A 20,794-nucleotide genomic window follows, 5' to 3' on the forward strand; every position below is an offset into this window, starting at 1 on the left:
TTTCTGAAATATGTATTTTGGGCCTGTGAACTGGAAAGTTTGTTGTGAAGATTGTCATTGTCTTAGCAAAATAAGTTAACTTTCTGTTCCACAGGCCAAACAATATTACTAGATTATTTTGAAAACTCTGATGCAATGCTTGTTTTTATGCTGAACAACAGCTTATTTTCAGAATCAAGGTTAGGTTACCACAGACTACACTAACAATACCTTTGTACAACTTCATCATCAGTCTTCGATCCCTCTCTACTTTTGCCAATGTCTTCTTCAACAGTTGCTCCATCATCATCATCAGCTAGACATGCCCCTGTAATGAATATTGAAATGTAAAGAATACATGTAGTTTTCCCCATGAAGGCAACTGCCCCAAGTTTGTTATTTTGAATAAATTGGTAAAATATTTTCAAAACTTTGGAACTTCAGTTCACTTGAAACTGCTATTATATTTTCATACACAATAGAATAAAATGTTTACAGTAATATTATATACATGTAGTCCCAGTGTCAATGTGCTGGAAAACAGACATGTACAGTAAAATAACCCATCAACTTAACTTTTTCATTTGTTCTCTTGGAAGAAATTTGTGTTTAAGTATTATAACAATATTTTTAGTTGTTCCTACATTTTAACTGTATAAAATAAACGGGAGATTCTGCAGTCCCACAACTGACAGGAACTTATTATAACACAAAATAGCACCTTTGCATTTGAACCTAATTTTATGTATTTTACCAAGATCAAAAGATAGCAATTAAAACAATCATGACAAAGACGCATATATATATTTTCAATATACTTAACACTGTTGACACTTGACAGTCTCGGAGAACACAAATAATCAAATTACACTGACAGTGAAATACAATGCCATGAATATTTAAAGCAACTTCAGTCTTTAATTGTTTTGTAATTCTATGTGTAAAGCTGCATTCTCAAAGTGCCATGATTTCTACATTCATCTCTTTAATAATGAAAGTAGCGGCTAAAATTATGCCCAAGCAGTTCCAGAGGCACGCAAAAAACATGACCATGATGGAAGCTCGATACCCGAGTAGAGACCGGCTACAAATTAAACGCTTACCACTAAAAAATAGTACTCCGACAAGTGCTAAATAAAACGTTTTCCACCTCATAGTTATAACAACGTTCGCTTTTGGTCTTGCCAAATTCACAACTGTCAAAATACTTAATGAATTTCTTCTCAAAACATGTGAAAAATGTCTCGTCTGTCCCCTAGTTCTTTCGGGATTCCCTTTTGGTAAAATAAACCAATCAACTTTCACCACGACCTTGGATTGGACCAATCAAAACCTCACAAGTAAAGACCGGCTACTCCAAACTTGGCTGTCATTGATTGGATAAATTTACGTATGCAAATTTCATGCCGATGACAGGGCCTGTAACTTCCGTTTCACAACTTCCTTCCGGAATATTTTAGTTTACATGAAGTCAATGGAGATGAAAAAGAGAGACTTACCCAAGCATTAAACATGCAAGGTGCATTATTAATTATTTTTGAAAGGAACGAACCCGGTTTCGTTGAGGGTTTGTTAAACAAAACACTTATATACAGTCGGAGAGCTCATACATTGAATGATTGATGCACTTTTGACTCCTCACGGTGGCTCACCTGATGAGTTGATAGATTTATGTTATTTTTAAATGGAAAGACTACCTTTGCATTAAGTTAGGCTGTTATGATAAATCATACCCATGTAAATAAAAGTAAATAACTTGTAATGCAAAATGCGCTTTTGTAAAATGCTCAAGGCTATGCAAAGTTCTAAATCCTAAGATATAAGTGGATAGCCATCTTGCAGAATTCTTCTGTCTGAAGGAAGATCATAGTCAGACTTTATTGATTTGTACCGATAGCTTCCGATTGGCTCATGACATCACTAAGTCGCTTTGGTACTGATGCAAATCCCATTGTTCGTTAATGATGTCTGACATTTGCTTGCATGTTATGCCACAATCTCTTCTGCTATTTATTTTGGGTTGAAATTACATGTATAGGTGAAAAGTCCCAAATTTGTGATTTCTTACGGACATTGTAATCAATTACCTATTTACTTTCACTTTACAAACTGACTTCGTGACGTCACAGTTCAACCGATCATGGTGGCGCCCATAGGCACGGGAAATTCAAATTTCCTAATTGTAAATCTCGATTAATTAATTCAGAAAAGGAAATCATTTTGTTTCAATTTTATTTTCATGAATATTTAATAGATTAGTTTCGATATTCATTGCTTGCACAATAACATAGTCTTCTCCTTTAATATTATCTTGAAAGGAATAGTTTTTTTAATTAAATCAAGATTTTTGGAACTCTCGACAATTAAAATATGCAATATACTGATAAAATATAAGACAGAAGAAACCTGAAAGTCTCCAAAGAAACATATCGATAAGTACAAAAATGTATTTTGGCATCATTGGAATAGCTTGGTCTATTAACATGATCTTTGTGATGGTAGCAGGTCGATCCGTCCCCAATTTGTTAAATCCTCAGTAGATCCGTCTCCTGGTATTTCTGTCCCCTCCAATAAAGTGCATACAATTTTAGTATCATATACCAAAACTTGTTTTTTATTTCAAATTTCATTAATGGCTACAGTCATCACACTTTCAAGGTAGTATCTAAAATGAAGAAACTATAAGGTTAAGTGTATATATTTAGAGATAAAGACATGGTTTTCAGGCTGTTTCATTTAAACATGTATACCTTCACAGAAATCTTGATCAAAAAACAAGTAAATGGAAAATAACCCTTTAATGATAAAAAAATGACTTAAATTGACTAATTACTTTTCATTTAGAATCATATGTAATTACTGTAACCCAATTAATTCTTATACTAATGATAATTTGATGAAGGTGAAACCCTTTAATGCTCCCAAAGAAACATTAATTGAAAACAACTTTGATAATTTTTGTCAGCTCTGATTTGATGTATCATACTTATAACCTTCAAATATGGTAAATTTTGTAATGATATATGTCCTAAAGCATTATACTAATTGTCATGGTCTGATATGTCTATTTGCCGAAATGTCTGGCATTCATAAGGAATTATTGTTTGTCTTGGTCCCAAATGTCTTTGGGTCAAATTGTCTGGCACTGGTAAACATTATGGTTCTTATAATTTGCGAAACATCTTAAAAGATTTCTTTTATTCGATTTAGTTTCGATTTGTATCATGTAATTAAGTTTTTATTACGATTTGATTCATTTTATCGAATAGTTTCAATTCTTTCTTTTATCGATTATTTTCATTTCATTTTGTTTCGTTTACATTTTGCAATTTTTATGACCTGAGATAGGTAATATTGATTATGTAATTTTCATAAACATCTGGGTGCCATACTGCAGACTATAATGAACCCTATCTTGGAATAGCTATGATTCGATATATATTTATTTTAATTACCGAAACCGAATATTTTCCGAGACGGGTTTGGCTCTCAATCACATATATACAAGTATACACAAATGAAGCTGCCATTATGCTGTTTTTCAGCTCCTGAAAATGAAGGTACAAACCGGACGTTGATGCTTTTTCTTGCCATAAGTATACTGAACAAAGTTGATAATACAACCATAAATGCTCCCTTCGGGAGCATATAATATTATTTTATGAACTATAATCTATTCGTTTTTAAATTGTAAGATGTAAGAAAATACATAAAGGATAGGATTTTTTTTTTCAATACTTATGTTTAATGTTTTAATTGTAAGAATTTCTAATGCATAATGCATTGAGTTTATGATTGGGGACAGATCGACTTTTGAAAAGAGGACGGATCTGCTTGGGATGAATTGACTGGGGTTGGGTCCACTAGGGGATGGATCGACATTAAATCCTTTGTGATGTCATGTCAGGATTGGAGAAAATTCATGTCCCTGGAAGCCCTTTTAAACCATCTTCAAGAATTGTTTTTGGTCCATCGTTCATGTATATCAAATCATTAATTTTTCATTTTTTCAAAATCTACTAAGCATACCTACATGTACCTAGTGAACTTCCAAATGCAGGAGATCAGTTTGTTCCTTTAGAACTTGAGCACATTCTAACTGTGGATGCACTAAGGCTTTGAATAGTAGAATGATTTATAGTCCAGGAATTTAAAGGACCTCCTGAGTCCAACTAATTGGTTGGCTTTGTTAACTTTAATTTGAATATGTTGGTTGAACTTTAATTTGGAATCGATTGTAACCCCAGTGTTTTCTGTTTGGATGGTTTTAAAGATAGTTCTCAATCCTTCATATGTTGACCTTGAATAACGTCAATCTTGACTGATATTTGAAGTAGATTTTGTAGTCATGTGTAATACCTTGCAGTTTTCACGATAGAATCTAGGTAACCATTTTTTGCTCCATATAACTTGACTGTCTGTATCGTTTTGAACAGTTGTAATGTCATTGTTGTGAATATTGCGGGAAATTAAATGGAGATTGAAAAGTAAATGTAAAAACTATACATGCTGTTTTTTTTTCTTAACACGATCAATGCCAGATCCCTGAAATTAATGGTGCCACGACCGTTGGGCAAATCGGAAAATGGAAAAGCTCAAAGCAGTTTTAGTTTGGAATAGGAGTGCAGTAATGAGATTATTATGGAAATTCGACGAAGCGAAGGAGAACCACACATTTGACATAGATGAATTGCTAGTTGCTCATAAGAACTTGAAGGAGAAGACAAAGTTGTTAGACAAACTGAACGGACAGGTAGTGGAGAAAACGGAACCAAAAGACATTGAAACAAATGTTGACCATGTTTACAATTATGTTAATTTCCTGCAATATTTACGACAGTCATCTACTGTATCAATAGATCTATATAGTTTGGCATCATCAGCAACCACACATTTAGGTTTGTCATTTATGAATATCACAAAGAAGAAGGGTACAAGTACTGATCCTTGAGGGATTCCACTTGAAACATCATGCTATCATGAGAAGTTTCCATTTTCATGTACTTGTTGTTTGCAATCAGTCAGAAAGTCGTCGACCCTTTTTACAGTTTGGTTGCTGATTCCATTAGATGTAAGTTTGTCCATGAGGCATTTTTTTGAATGAAATCTGTGTAAATAGAGTCTATTGAACCTCCATTGTCTAATATTGTTGGCCAATGATCAAGAGCTGGTTGTTTACCTTCCTTCTGTGAAGCCCAATTACCCATTGCTAAACAGATCATTACTTATTCATGTGGTCAACTATTCTCTGCCTAATAAGTTTCCCATAATATTGCATGTGATACTTGTGAGGCAAACTGGTCGGTAATTTGATGCCAACTTTTTATCTCCCTTTTTGGGTTTTTGATCCTTCAGGATCAAAATACCTTATGTCGCCAGCCTATCACTGAAATAGAATTGAGATCTAGTCTCCATATCAATTGAAGATTTGAGGCACACCTTTTTGGCCTTGAAAGATATTTAGTAATAAATTTGCATTTAGGAAATTTAGTTCCTGCAGTAATGAGTTCAGAAGCATAAAATGTGTTAAGCATGTTCCATTAACACACTTATCAGTCAAATTCTCCATCCTTTTATTAATAGTTTACCTTACAAAAAAACAGGAAGTAAAATTGGCGGCAAGAATTCAAATTGATAAAAGTGTCAAGTTTTTTTTTAAATCTTATGTTCATCAAGGAAATTATTTTCTTAAGCTGAAATTGATTTTATCTAAGAATAATAAATAATCTGTTGCTATAGTTTTTTTAATGTTAATGCAAATTAACTTTTGGACAGTTTTAAAAATTTAGGAAAAAAGTGAAATGGAACAAAATTTATATTTGTATGTGAAGTTGGAACAGAAGTATGGTTTGACATTCAATTTATACATACATTTTTTGTATTGAAAAATAAAACAGTTCTTGATATTACATGTTCAAGGTTTTATAGATCAAATGATTGATGTACTCTGCACCTTCTATGCAAAAAAGCCACAGCAAAATGTACCTCTGATATTGGGATGTTCCCCATAGGTGCGTTCTACTTGAAATAATATTGGGTCTGTTCCCCCTAGGTGCATTCTTGAAATGATATTGGGTCTGTTCCCCCTAGGTGCATTCTCCTTGAAATGATATTGAGTCTGTTCCCCCTTGGTGCATTCTCCTTGAAATGATATTGGGTCTGTTTCCCCCTAGGTGCATTCTCTTTGAAATGATATTGGGTCTGTTCCCCCCTAGGTGCATTCTCCTTGAAATGATATTGGGTCTGTTCCCCCTAGGTGCATTCTTGAAATGATATTTGGTCTGTTTCCCCCTTGGTGCATTCTCCTTGGAATGATATTGGGTCTGTTCCCCTTAGGTGCATTCTCCTTGAAATGATATTGGGTCTGTTCCCCCTAGGTGCATTCTCCTTGAAATGTTATTGGGTCTGTCCCCCTAGGTGCATTCTTGAAATGATATTGGGTCTGTTACCCCCTAGGTGCATTCTCCTTGAAATGATATTTGGTCTGTTTCTCCCTAGGTGCATTCTCCTTGAAATGATATTGGGTTCCCCCTTGGTGCATTCTCCTTGAAATGATATTGGGTCTGTTTCCCATAGGTGCATTCTCCTTGAAATGATATTGGATCTGTTTCCCCCTAGGTGCATTCGACTAGAAATGATATTTGGTCTGTTTCCCTCTAGGTGCACTCTCCTTGAAATGTTATTGGGTCTGTTCCCCCTAGGTGCATTCTCCTTGAAATGATATTGGGTCTGTTCCCCCTAGGTGCATTCTCCTTGAAATGATATTGGGTTCCCCCTAGGTACATTCTCCTTGAAATGATATTGGGTCTGTCCCCCATAGGTGCATTCTCCTTGAAATGATATTGGATCTGTTTCCCCCTAGGTGCATTCGACTTGAAATATTATTTGGTCTGTTTCCCCCTAGGTGCACTCTCCTTGAAATGTTATTGGGTCTGTTCCCCCTAGGTGCATTCTCCTTGAAATGATATTGGGTCTGTTCCCCCTAGGTGCATTTTCCTTGAGTGTTGAACCGACTCCATTGAAATAAACCCTTAAGAAATATTTATATATAACAAACTTAAGTAATGTTTTTCACAATATTGCACCATTTCAAAAATGATACTTTTTTGCAGTAATGTGTCACTTCAAAAGTGCTTATATGTTACAGCAGTCAATTTAGCAAAATATAGCATTATGGCCAAAGTTAGCACAGAAAAAAGTCTAACTAAATCTTACATATGATATTAGACATTTAGCATTGATTAGAGGATCATCAGCTACTTAAAAGGAGTTTTCATATCTTTTACTAAACTACAACTTAGATTTGGAAACTCAATAGTTAACCATGTGTCTATTTTTTTTAGTTAATGAAGTTCAAGAATTCCAGTTTCTATGAAAATGATGAAGTAAATATTCTACTTTTCATGGTTAAAAGATTTTATTAACTTTAATGATTCAAGATTCAAGATTTTTATTCATACTCAAACAGCACATGTTGCACTAGAGGCAGACAATAACATATACAAAGCATTGACAAACTGGTTTAGATGAATGATACACAATATATACAAGTAATTACATAGAAACGGCAAATGAGTATTTTAATAATCACATGTTCATTATGGATCAATCAGCACATGGTAAAACGATGATGGGATATAGTTCATATCTGGTGGATATACTTAACAAAGATAGTTCTAAAGTAATTTAGTTATCTTTTGAAGGAAAATTGCAAGATTATTCCAGACTCTGACATTACAAAAAGTCAATAAACCTGTAAGTTTGTTTTCACTAGGGTTTTGTAAATAGTAGTTGGGAATATACATAAGTCTGAATCGCCTGATTTCTGGATTCTGACATACATGTATACATGTATAATGTCACCAATAGCTCTAGATTCACAGAGATACATTAATCACAAGGAATTCTATTCCAGCGACCTGTCTCAATTAGAAATTTCAGGTTCAATGTGAGTAATTTACAAATGAATAATCTTCTTTTTGGAATTGAAAAATATCTGGTAAAACTTAAAAGGGATAGAACTTCTATCCCTTTTAAGTTTTACCAGATATTTTTCAATTCCAAAATTCACTTTGAATGATAGATAGAATTGACCTCTAGATGTTTGACTGGCATCACTGTGCCATTTTTGTACAAATTGGTCACATAATAATTGTTTGACATATCATTTTATATCATTTTTATCTATAACTCATTGGTTATTCCATACATACATTGTAACTGAGACCAATATCATCTAGCAATGATCTGACAAAATGTATCAATTTTGAGCGAATTGCTCCAGTTTAGTGCAAAGAAAATAATAGTTTGTACATTTTATGATGCAGTTTGTTTTCATTTTTTAACATGTTCACCCAGAAATTCAAAATTCTCAATTTAACTTTTATTTCCAGAGGAAATTGACCAGTCTCTCTATAAACCATTTCTGATAGAGTAGTGGTTGGAACACCCAAAATATGTATGTAAGACTTGTATATGTATTTTTTCTATGACAGCTGAATTTTTGTATCCCCATATTTCACATGAATATAATAAAATAGGTTTAATCAAAGTATCAGATAACTTGAATTGATTGGGATTGCAATTTTATCAATCTTTTTGTAAAGAACATACAATGCTTTTTGAGCTTGTTCTGATAAATATGTCTTTGCCATTGTGAAACTGCCATTGTAGTTAAATAGTAATAGTAGATAAGAATAACTGGAGACAATATCAATATAAACTAAAATATATCTATTCTTACACTTACATATGAAGAAAATTAAGATTTTTGTTTTGTTAATATTTACCCTTAATTTCTACATATTACAATAATTTAAAAAAAAAAAAAACATTTATTGCATTCTGCAATGCAGTGTCTGACTCTGCTAGTATAATTGTATCGTCAGCATACAGAAGTAAAAATAACAAAATGTATACCTCTAAGTATTCTTGGCACTTTTGTGACACTGTCTGAAGACCAGGTATGTTGTTCACTGAGAGATAGTCCTCTAGATTAAAGAGGAAGATAACAAAGGTAAAGCTTGCATAAAAAACATTACCAATTTTTAAAAAATATTCAAATGATGGAAGTGCCTGAAAATATGCTTTTCATTGATTTAAATTTTCAAAAAATTTAAATATACAAATGTACTTATCTGATTTCAAAATGTTACATATAATGTGCAGGATATTATAGGAGTGAATCAATAAGGGAAAAAACTTCCATCTGAGTATCATTCTTTTCATTAAATTTATGAAAAAGGAACAAAAATTAGACAAAAACATTTTTACAGAGTTATCTCCCCTTTTCAATGTTCATTTCCATAGAAAAGCAGAGGAAGCTTACCCTACCGGTGCACCTGATCCATGTTCCCAGTTTTTAATGGAGTCCGAGTTGCTCATTTGCTTTTGTTAATTTGTATGTATGATTTTAGTTACTTTATGTTTTTTGCTGTATATGTCTGTTTTCCATGTCTGGTCTTAGTCCCTGGATTGCATTCTTTTGATTACTGCTATAACCTTGGTTCCCTTGAGTACTCTTCCATAGGAAATTAAAAAATGCCTATTTTGTAACACTTTTTCTGGGTTAATTTAAATGATAATTCTTCATATTTTGATCAAAACATTTTCTGTTGCAGTTTGTTAAAGTTTAAAATATATTTTGACTGGACTATAAACATTTTAAATTTTGTGGTTAATACATATCTCATAATCAGTGATGAAATTTAGTTTTAACAGAGCTTGGTCATCAGTGTGTGATAACATCAGGAAAGTTCTTTTTCAGCTTTTGTCATGTAAGTTTTCCTGTGATGTCAACAGCTTTCTTCTGTACATCTAAATACACTGATGTACTATGATTATATCCTTCTTTATTCATTTTAATAACTTCAAAAAATTAATTAAATTTGTTTATTTATCTGAATAGATTTGAGGTGTCCATAAGCATAACATGATGACTTTCAGGGATCCATATTTATGTACTGCTGTTTTGATTTTTCCCTCAAAGGAAGACGAAAAATAACTTTTTTCAAGTGTTGATAAACATAAATTGACCAACAACCTCTTTTTATTCCCTGTTTATTTTTTCTATGGTCCAAAAGATGCCAGTTTTATAACAAGTTACTTTTTAGCTACTGCATTGAAAACTTAAAATCAATGTATAATTGCAAAATGCATGCTTTAATTATTGCAATTAAAACATGTCACACGTTTTTGCAATAATTTCCAAATTTACATGATATGATTAACAGAACTTCAGAAGTGTTTTTATACGACTGCAGTCATACATTAGTATAGCCCTGTCATCGTCCATTTCGTCGTCTTTGTTCATACACTTGGTTTTCATGCGATAACTTGAATATTAGTTGATTAATCTTTAAAAAATTTGTAACAAAGTTCCAACTCACAAGAGAAAGATTGGTATTGATTTTGGGGGTTATGTCCCCAACTGTTTTAGAATTAGGGGCCAAAAAAAGGGACCTATAACAATCATGTCATTGAATTTTGCTCCAATAAAAGGAATGTCTGTGAGATTGTGGCACATTATTCTATACCACAATGGACTTGGATTGATTTTTTGGGGTAAAGAGCTTTTCATAAATTAGGGACCAAAAAGGGGGCCAGAAACGTAGACAATAGCTTGACTGTTGGTAAAGGATTTTTTTTTTAATTGTATTACAAAGTGCCACACCACAAAGGAAGACTGTGATTGATTTTTGGGGTTGTGACTTTAGCCAAGTAAAGATAAGGGGCCAGAAACAAGTATTTTTTACTTGATGTTACATGTGGCTTGTTTATTTCTGGTCTGATTTAGAATTTTTTTTATTAGATTTCTCATGAAAATCTTTGCCTGTGTTTTTCAATCAGATTTCAGATATCTTCTAGAGTTATCAAATTATAAGGGACCTAAATAATTGTCTTTTTTTTATTTTTGATGCAATTTTTAAATATTTTTTTTTCTTGGATTCCATATGAATATCCAGCCTAAATACAACAGCTTTAAGAAAATGCTTACCAAATTAACACTATACAGTTTTTAAGATAATGAGGTACCAGAGATCCATGAATGCACCCTGAAGCAGATCTATGTTTAGTGTTTCAAAATCTAATATTGTGTCCAAACATGCCTCAATTGTACAGAATTCAACTGGCTGCGTTGTATCATGTTGCACCAGACAAGGCTTTTTATTTGTATTTTAATTGACTGGTATAATTTATTTTCCAACGATCTTGCTTCAAAATTTTACATGAATAAATTGACACTAGAGAATTAAAAAGGTGAATCCTACCATTTCCTTTAAAATCTAATCATTCTTCTAATAATATATTTAATGCCTAAGGTAAAGAATTATTAATATTACTTTTATCGTTTAAAGCAGGTAGATAAAATGTAAGTACATGTATATGTATATATAGAAATAATATGTGAAAGTGCTTTACCAAGTAAAAAAAACATAGCTACTAGTAAACTCAACTGTGTATAATATATGATTTGATTTACTTCCCTTTACATCTATTGGTATTTTTGTGTTTTACTTCTGTTTTGATGTACACAGCACTATACCAAAAGTGAGTTCCATTTTAAAAATCCCTACAGAATTTATATGAAATTACATTTCCTCCAAAAATATTGTGAATCTGTCCTATCACTTCATTAACAGAGAGTTTATATGTGTTTTTTGGGTTTAAGATTTAATAAGATGACTTTGGAATAACAATAAGTTTAACTTGTCAAAAAAAAAAGTGACGTAAACAATCTACATGCGAGTCATTAAAACTTAATTGAGTGATTAGTAAATCAAACGATTAAATTTTATTGTTCATCTTAATTTAATCATTGCATTTATTAACCAGACCCCAGATATTCTCTTTCATAAGATCGAATGTTCTTTAAAATTGCTTCATACCGGTAATTTTTTTTTTTTTTTTTTTAAATGTAATTTTGTACAGATTCTATGGGGTGAATTGAAAATTGGACTCTCGTTTGGCACAGTGTGTATTTGTTGTTTGAATATTATTCATAAAAATGGAAATTTATATATTCTATTATAGAAACAAACTTTTGACTGGCTAGAGAGTGTGGATGTTTTCAGGCATACCAACAAAAAATCACAGTGAGGCAAAGCTCCAATCAGTTCTGTGTCCTAATATCTGAAAGTATGATGCACCCAGGTGTTCTATCAATGTTCAAAAGATTTTGTGTGAAATATATTCTGCATCCTAACTGTTAAGAAGAAGAATTTTTTTTACGTGCACAAGTTTTACATGTATTATGACTCATTGGTGCATGAACAAAATTAAAGGAAAATTGATTGTATTTTCCACTTAAATGTATCATCCACTTAGCTTGAAGGATATGCTTTTAATTCAAAACATAATATTTAAATTTTAGCACTTGAATACCTGTAGTTTGGGTTGTTTTTGATAAAATAAGTATTCCTGTTTTAGTTTTTTTGAAGTTAATAAACTTGTCTCATCTTTAATGGGATTTAAGGATTTGGTCTAACTGATTTCTATTGGAGTCTGATATATGTAGGTTTAAATTGAATTATTACATTTGGCTTGGCTTTAAAATATTTATTTTAGCCTGAAGTATTTTTGTTTGATGTTTGGTAAAATTGATTAAAAATTTAAATTGTCAGTAATAAGCATTCTCACCTTGTCTTAATATATTGTTATTAGTGTTAGGAAATTATCACCAGGATGTCTACATATTCTACTTTCATGCCTGGACCTAATGACCATATAAGCTGATACCATCACTTGTCCTCTGTCCTTTGTCATTTAAAATCTCCTCTCCAAACCTAGAACTGTTGTAGGCTTTATATATTTTTTAAAATTATATTGGGATGTGATCAAAATGAAATGCCCTCCATATCTAATGTAGGAAGGGTTCTATTTTTGGTGTTATCTTAAAATTAGAAGAGGTATGTGATTAAAATTTTGTCTCATTCACAAGATGACTCCTTGAAAGAATTATTGCCCATTTCTGTCAAAATTGACTGTTTTTGCACTTTATGCTAAAAATCAAATAGAGTAATTGATAGAGAAAAGTGATAACCTGGAGAATGGTGCAGAGTATGAATGGCAAAAATTTTGCAACAGATAAAAGTTGTATAAACAACTACCGGTACTTGCATGGGTTATTGTTCTTGTCATTGTAAAAAATGATGAATTAAAAAGCAGTTAAATTGTGCTGAATCACTGGAGTTTGAACAGATTTAGAGTACTTTAGTACATTAACTTGCTGACCATTTTATTTCCACCTTTTTGACAAATTTAACAATCTCTAACCTTCTTGGGTTACTATCTGAAGAACGATCACAAATAAAGAAACTGAACATGTTAAGACTAAAGTTACCAAATTCATTTGGACTAGTCTAGAAGTGTTTAAAATTTTGCTAATAGGATTTATTGCTGTTTTCTAAATCTGTAATAAGTGACTTTTCACAGCTTTTATTGTATTTATGCATTTTGTAATTCAGTAGAAAATAGAAAATGAGGGTTAAGGTCTCAGAAACATAAGTACTACTGGTTTATTTGTTTACTTTTGATCATAATTGTACCAGTATTTCATCATGTTAATTGGTACATTCACACTTGCTTATTTTGAGTCATTGAGAACAATCTTTAATAAAAGAAAGGGGTTATTAAATATTTGATTTGGTGTTGGATATTAATGATGTCATATTGGGTAATAGTCATTTGAGAACTGTTGTTCAGTCTTACACAACTTACATAATGTGGCTAGCAACATAGTTGATCTGGACATTATTTACATGTGTAGCTGTTTACATCTGGCAATATGGTTGATCTGTGCAATATTTATTTAAATATGTAGCTGATTACAGCTGGCAAAATGGTTGATCTGTACAATATTTATTTAAATACGTAGCTGTTTACAGCTGGCAGATGGTTGATCTGTACAATGTAGCTGTTTACAACTGGCAATATGGTTGATCTGTACAATATTTATTTAAATATGTAGCTCTTTACAGCTGGCAATTTGGTTGTTCTGTACATTATTTACATGTGTAGCTCTTTACAGCTGGCAATATGGTTGTTCTGTACAGTATTTACATGTGTAGCTCTTTACGGCTGGCGATATGGTTGATCTGTACAATATTTATTACAATATGTAGCTGTTTACAGCTGGCAAAATGGTTGATCTGTACAATATTTATTTAAATATGTAGCTGTTTACAGCTGGCAATTTGGTTGTTCTGTACATTATTTACATGTGTAGCTCTTTACAGCTGGCAATATGGTTGTTCTGTACAGTATTTACATGTGTAGCTCTTTACGGCTGGTGATATGGTTGTTCTGTACAATATTTATTTAAATATGTAGCTGTTTACAGCTGGCAATTCACATTCTGTTATTATACCATAATTGTATATCTTTTTAAGGAGCGTTATTCACACTTGACTTGAAAGTCTGTAATTTGATTGGTTGCATTCTGTTGTAACTGTCTTAGCAAGCGATAGTTTTAAATCTTATTTATTGTCCAAGGTTCAGGAAGAGATTAGTTACTCTGTGTTACTAGCAAAGCATTTAATATTGCGTGTATTGAAGTGTTTATGTTTATAGAAGACAGTTAATCTTATTTAGTCACTAGTATTGATTTAAAGGTAAATCTTAAAACAAGAATTGTATGTACATTGGAACATTGAATGTATTTGTACTGGAAGTTTGGGGTGAAATGGTATTTGCATGTATTTTTTTGAAATTTTTAGTGTTAAAGGGATTTTACTATATTGTGTTGTTATCTGTGGACTAAATATAGTATCTACTAGTAAGTCAGAATCTGTTTACCTCTTGGGAATTACTGTTTGACTTCTGTAATATAAATGGGCTTTAATTCTTTATTCTAAGACCTTTTAATAAAATTTAGATTGATTTTCTTAAATTTGCTTTCAAATTTTAATTTTATGTACATGGTCTTTTTTATTTATTCTTAGCTTGTAACATGTATTATTTTTTTTCATTTGAAAAAGGGGGCATACGCCCATTAGGCCCTCACCTGCACCTACTCTTGGTCTAGTCTGCAAGTCTTTATTATTGACACCACATGAACAACTGGTAACATAGGTCTGAACCGTCAGAGTTTGCTCAGTTTTAAAACAAAAAATTCCGTAATTTATCCTTTCTGAAACTATTTAGATGTAACGTTAAATTAAAGTTTTAGGCCTCCATCTATTTTATAATATACTGGTAAAAAACCAAATTCCAAGTTTGCTATGGTAATAAAGCCAGATCTTGAATGAATCTCAATTTGATTCCTGTCCTTTCTCAATCCAGGATTTGTCTTCCTTTGTGATTAGAAATTTTGAACCCGCTTTATGAATTTATTTGACAGCAAACATGCTTTACAAAAGGCAAACAATCCCCCTTTATTAAAAAGTTTATCATTGACAAAATATATTTCATTATAGATTGCAGTGTCGACAAAACATCAATTTTATTCTCTGTAATTTATATATAAAACAAGCATTAAGTAAACATTCATTTTCCATTTGAATGAATGTAATTACATATCTCATGGACACAGTATACAGAATGGGATCATTATTTATCTTGTTTCACAATGAACTCTGCATTACAATAAAATAAGTTAAATACTCCATTATCTACAAGAATTATTAAATAGAAATTTCATTTGAAGAATAATGTACTTGGAACTTTGGGAATATTACAAGACTGGATTATGTTTGCTGTTAAGTGTTTAAGGAATGCTTCATTAAATTTTTAAAAAGATTTTTGCCAAAATTTGCAATGATCATGTTTGTGTCTTTTTAAATGATGGAAGGTGAAATCTTAAAGAGGGATATATTTATTGAGTGTAAAATTCAGAGGTGGATTCTCATCTGAATCATTTTATTTCTTTTGGTTGGTTCTGGTTAATCAGTTTATCTTTCAGTCTGTCCACATACAACATTAGTATTTAAATAAAAAAAGCTTTGAGGAATTAAAAAAAAATAGTTCATTGACATTTTTCATGTTGTTCTTGGTTTTACAAATGAGGGACTTCAATACCAAAACTTAAGAAGAGGATTATTACAAGTTGATCTGTTTCATTAACAAATTTCTTACAGTTTTTTATTTTACAGGAAGACAGACAACGAAGACTATGGACTGAAATGGGAAACTAAATATCAATTATGAAAATGTTTTTAATTTGATGGTAGTGAATTAAGCATGGTGATGGAGGGATACTTCAGTGATGAGGGAGAAGATGAAGATCCTGAACAGAACCAGAAGTTTCATATTAGGAAACCAGTCAAACCATATATTTGCTCAACTCCAGGAGATTTCACTGAAGAAAGAAACTTTCTCCTAGAAAATGTGTTCCCTAAACTATGTGAGATTTGTAAAGCACGTGGTGGATATTTTTCTCCAGTAGATATACGATGGGAAAACGATGATGACAATGTTATTGGAGGTCATTTATTGAAGTTACTATTAGATTATATCTGTAAATGTTGTCCATACTTCATATGTTTGCTTGGTGAGACTTATGGACCTTATCGTCCTTTAGAATCGCCAAAACTGCCGAGACGTATGTTGTCCATCAGAGAAGATGCAGATTGGTTAGATAAGAATTACTTGATAGCAGCGTCTGCTGGTTATGGCTGGGTTCTGCAGGAGGGTCATCAGAACACAAGTTTGACAGAACTTGAAATTGTTCAAGCAGCATTCCTCAATAATTGTAAACACTGCCATTTCTATTATCGTCAGCCTGAACACTTGATGCACAAATATGGTGATCTTCCTCAAGATGAACGAGAAAGGCTTAGTCAGATACATTTGCCTGACAGTGAATATGCTGACTTGAATATTAGGGACCTTAAACAAAGAATTGTTAATAAGGGCATTCCTGTGAAATTCTTTAAAACTTTAGAAGAACTTGGTCACCATGTGATGAAAGATTGGACTGAAATTATTGAAAATGTGTTCCCCAATCTGGAGTATCCCATTGAAATATTAGGTAAGTTTTCTGAAAATTTAGATATTTCACAGCCTTTTGAACATTAATTTTATTTCTTTCTCATATAGATTTCTTTTTTTCTATCTATTTGTTCTAAAGATGTTATTACCTAATGATACATACATGTACATGTAAAGTACTTGCTGAATTTTTCTGTATGTTGTTAAGTTTGATATATCAAATGATCTAAAAGCAATTTACATGCACTTAAACATACTACAGGTAGATTTAATTCAGCAGTTTAAGGCTTTAAACAACATGAAAATATTGATTTTCAATAAAATGAACACTTATGAAGGTGTTAGAAATATTATACTGGTAGATATACCATGAAAAAGGAAGACAATCCCTGAAAGTAAAGCAACCATGTCTGCAGGTTTCCTTCAACTGTATTAAAATGTTCAGGGATACTTACCAGAAGTATTTTTAGGTTTTAGCAACCGTCCTTTTCTCCAAAAAGACTATTACACATGTTTACATGTACTTCAAAATGGGGTTTACTTTACTTGTATATGTGTGAATTAAGTAGATACCTTCATGTATGTAAGATGGTTTGTTAAAATACTTCGGTAAACAAAAGAAATATTCAAAGAAAATGTATGATGCATACATGTATTTGTGCAGTTTTTTAGCTCACCTGGCCGAAAGGCCATGTGAGCTATTGCCATCACTTGACTTCTGTCATGGTCATCATCATCCTGTTGAATTCCATTGACATGAACAATTTTTCAAAACTCTTCTCCTCTAAAACTGCTGGACCAATTAAAATAAAACTTAGTATGAATGTTTCTTAGGGTATTCTTCACAGAACTGGTATGGGGATTTTTGATCTGTTGAAAAACATGGCGAGTATTTCTAAAAATACATGTAGAACACAGGGTCAGACAGAAGTTTTTCGCATATATCTCTAAAACTGTAAGGTTTAGCCAATTTCTGACAGCTTTAAAGTGTTCAGTATGATGAGATCTATCGGTAGTAAAATTATGTTATAATCGTCCGTCATTCTGTCCATATCAAATATATCCCTTACAGATTTCCTAGCTTCTACTCATGGGAATGATAACATTTTTGATATATAGCTTAAGCATGATGACTAGTACCATGTCTCCCCATTTCAGCTTTCTAGGTCATCCACTTCCTTTTTTCCAAACGACTTAAAATGTGTACATGTGTGGTACAACGTACATGGACATGTATAGGGAAATTTTCTGTCACAGATTTCTCAGCAACTTTTGGAAAGAATGAACAGATTTTTGGTTTATGGCTTAAGCATTGTGACTTTTATTGTGTCTCCCCTTTCCAGCTTTATAGATCATCTACATGTACTTCTTGTTTTCTGAGCGACTTTTTTATATGTGTGGCAAATTTCTCAGCCCCGTTTGAAAGGAATGATTAGATGAACTTTTAAGATATTTCTAGATACAGATTACAGCTTTATGTAACATATTTAATTTATTTAAATTTTTTGTTATTAGAAAGAAACCACGAAGTCACTTAGGAAATTCAACACTTCAAAGGATACATTGCATATAGCACTTTTGAGTGTACATGTAACAAGGATGAACTTTCATAATATGTCAAAGACAATGGCCATATCCTCAAAAATCTTTTTTTTTTGGTTCTGTACCTAGCCTATGATTAAGATTTCTGTGTATATGGTTATTTTTGGTGGAGTGGTGGTATACATGTAGATTTAGTGAGCACACTTTTTCTAAATTATGATTGGCTTCATAAAAATTATTACTTAATAATACTGAGGAAAAATGCAAGTTATGTTGTTTTTTAATGCATGACAAATTTATATTTACGACTAATATTTTATGAAAACAATTACAAAGATGGTAGTTTCCATTACTTCCATTTTATGTACAGATTTGTACATTTGTACTTTGTGCTAAGGAAGTATGACTACCCTATGATTTTTGAAAGCACGTTTTTATTCTTTTATATGCAAAAAAACCTGTAGTTACTATAATCTCTTATAAATGCCCTACACTACAGGCTGTTTGAAAAAAAACACTGGGGCAACTACTTACAAAAATGTTTATTTTTTCAGATTGTTTAACAATTTTTTATCTTAATTCAGTTCAAATATGATTTAAACCAGTAGAAAATGAATAAATGTTGTTAAATATTAAACTGAAAATGAAATGATATTCTCATAAATATTAGTATAAGCTAAGCTTGAGCATGGTACATGTAGAAATGAAGATGCATGTATTTTCGCAATCTTCTATTTACATTAAAATTTTTTTTTTAATTTTGAATGTAGGGAAAAAAAATACAGCCTTTATGTGTATGTAAAACAGAACATGGAAAATACTGTGCTACTTTATCTATCAATTTATTAATAATTGTTTCTAATATTAGATCAAGAAGAATACAGAGACTGGGCAGCCAATGAAATGTTCGCTGAATGTCGTAGACAAGTTTTTATTACCTCCCCTGCTGTCAAAACTGCCATGGAGAAAATGACAGAGTTTGCCCTCACTGCCTTGGATGATCCACCTTATCAACCAGAAGAAGAAATGTCTAAACTCAGAACTCACACACTCACAACGATACTCAAGAAAAAGTAAGTTGCATGATAATTCTAAAGTATAATGTAGTTATAATAGAGATTTGTAAATCTAATACAACATGTAATATTATATTGAGTGGCAGATCATATTTATCCATGTGATGAAGCTGACAGTTTTGTTTATTTCATCAATTGTATCAAAAGCTAAAGTAGCAGTCTTTATAAAAATCAGGCAGGAGGTGATTCATCCATGTCAAAAACCCACCAAATTCACACAGTAACAGATCACAGTCAGTCGTTACACTTTTGAGATAAAAATTATATAGATTGTATATGAAATAGTTACTTTGGCAGACTAATCGTTCTTGAATTACATTAATTTGGTTGATTTTAATAGTCACTTTGACAGACTAATCAATCTTGAATTACATTAATTTGGTTGATTTTAATAGTTACTTTGGCAGACTAATTGTTCTTACATTAATTTGGTTGATTTTAATACGTGTAGTTACTTTGGCAGACTAATTGTTCTTACATTAATATGGTTGATTTTAATAGTTATTTTGGCGACTAATCGTTCTTGAATTACATTAATTTGGTTGATTTTAATAGTTACTTTGGCAGACTAATCATTCTTACATTAATTTGGTTGATTTTACTAATCGTTCTTACATTAATTTGGTTGATTTTAATAGTTACTTTGGCAGACTAATCATTCTTACATTAATTTGGTTGATTTTACTAATCGTTCTTACATTAATTTGGTTGATTTTAATAGTTACTTTGGCAGACTAATCATTCTTACATTAATTTGGTTGATTTTAATAGTTACTTTGGCAGACTAATTGTTCTTACATTAATTTGGTTGATTTTAATACGTGTAGTTACTTTGGCAGACTAATTGTTCTTACATTAATTTGGTTGATTTTAATACGTGTAGTTACTTTGGCAGACTAATTGTTCATGAATTACATTAATTTGGTTGATTTTAATAGTTACTTTGGCGACTAATCGTTCTTGAATTACATTAATTTGGTTGATTTTAGTAGTTACTTTGGCAGACTAATTGTTCTTACATTAATTTGGTTGATTTTAATACGTGTAGTTACTTTGGCAGACTAATTGTTCATGAATTACATTAATTTGGTTGATTTTAATAGTTACTTTGGCGACTAATCGTTCTTGAATTACATTAATTTGGTTGATTTTAATAGTCACTTTGACAGACTAATCAATCTTGAATTACATTAATTTGGTTGATTTTAATAGTTACTTTGGCAGACTAATTGTTCTTACATTAATTTGGTTGATTTTAATACGTGTAG

At 31.7% G+C, this 20,794-nt stretch overlaps 2 protein-coding genes across 13 annotated transcripts in view; one reads left to right on the forward strand and one right to left on the reverse strand.

Moving 5' to 3' along the window:
* The window catches only part of LOC148626801 (uncharacterized), a 28,802-nt gene extending 27,551 nt beyond the window's left edge, over positions 1-1,251 (reverse strand). The window contains exons 1-2 of the mRNA XM_088564629.1: positions 1,083-1,251; positions 211-307 (exon numbers count right to left, since the gene is read on the reverse strand). Coding sequence (XP_088420755.1) covers positions 211-307; positions 1,083-1,134 — 149 coding nt within the window. The 5' untranslated portion in view covers positions 1,135-1,251. The remainder of the gene's footprint in view (positions 1-210; positions 308-1,082) is intronic.
* Positions 1,252-1,371: 120 nt separating this feature from the next.
* LOC148626802 (putative tetratricopeptide repeat protein 41) overlaps positions 1,372-20,794 on the forward strand; it is a 52,727-nt gene continuing 33,304 nt past the window's right edge. For 3 of the 12 annotated variants that reach the window (XM_088595024.1, XM_088595721.1, XM_088595640.1), the window contains exons 1-3: positions 1,372-1,498; positions 16,071-16,948; positions 19,319-19,523. In XM_088595024.1, the coding sequence (XP_088451150.1) occupies positions 16,159-16,948; positions 19,319-19,523 (995 nt within the window). In that variant the 5' untranslated portion in view covers positions 1,372-1,498; positions 16,071-16,158. Of the gene's footprint in view, positions 1,499-7,322; positions 7,365-7,682; positions 7,735-8,372; positions 8,438-8,474; positions 12,133-14,163; positions 14,592-14,623; positions 14,756-16,070; positions 16,949-19,318; positions 19,524-20,794 lie in introns of those variants that run through there. The other 9 variants (XM_088595234.1, XM_088595443.1, XM_088595480.1 and 6 more) reach the window with 9 other exon arrangements.

Source organism: Perna viridis, chromosome 1 (genome assembly GCF_037379345.1).
Source record: "Perna viridis isolate PV_CMFRI_1.1 ecotype Kerala chromosome 1, ASM3737934v1, whole genome shotgun sequence".
In the NCBI taxonomy this organism is placed as follows: Eukaryota; Metazoa; Mollusca; class Bivalvia; order Mytilida; family Mytilidae; genus Perna; species Perna viridis.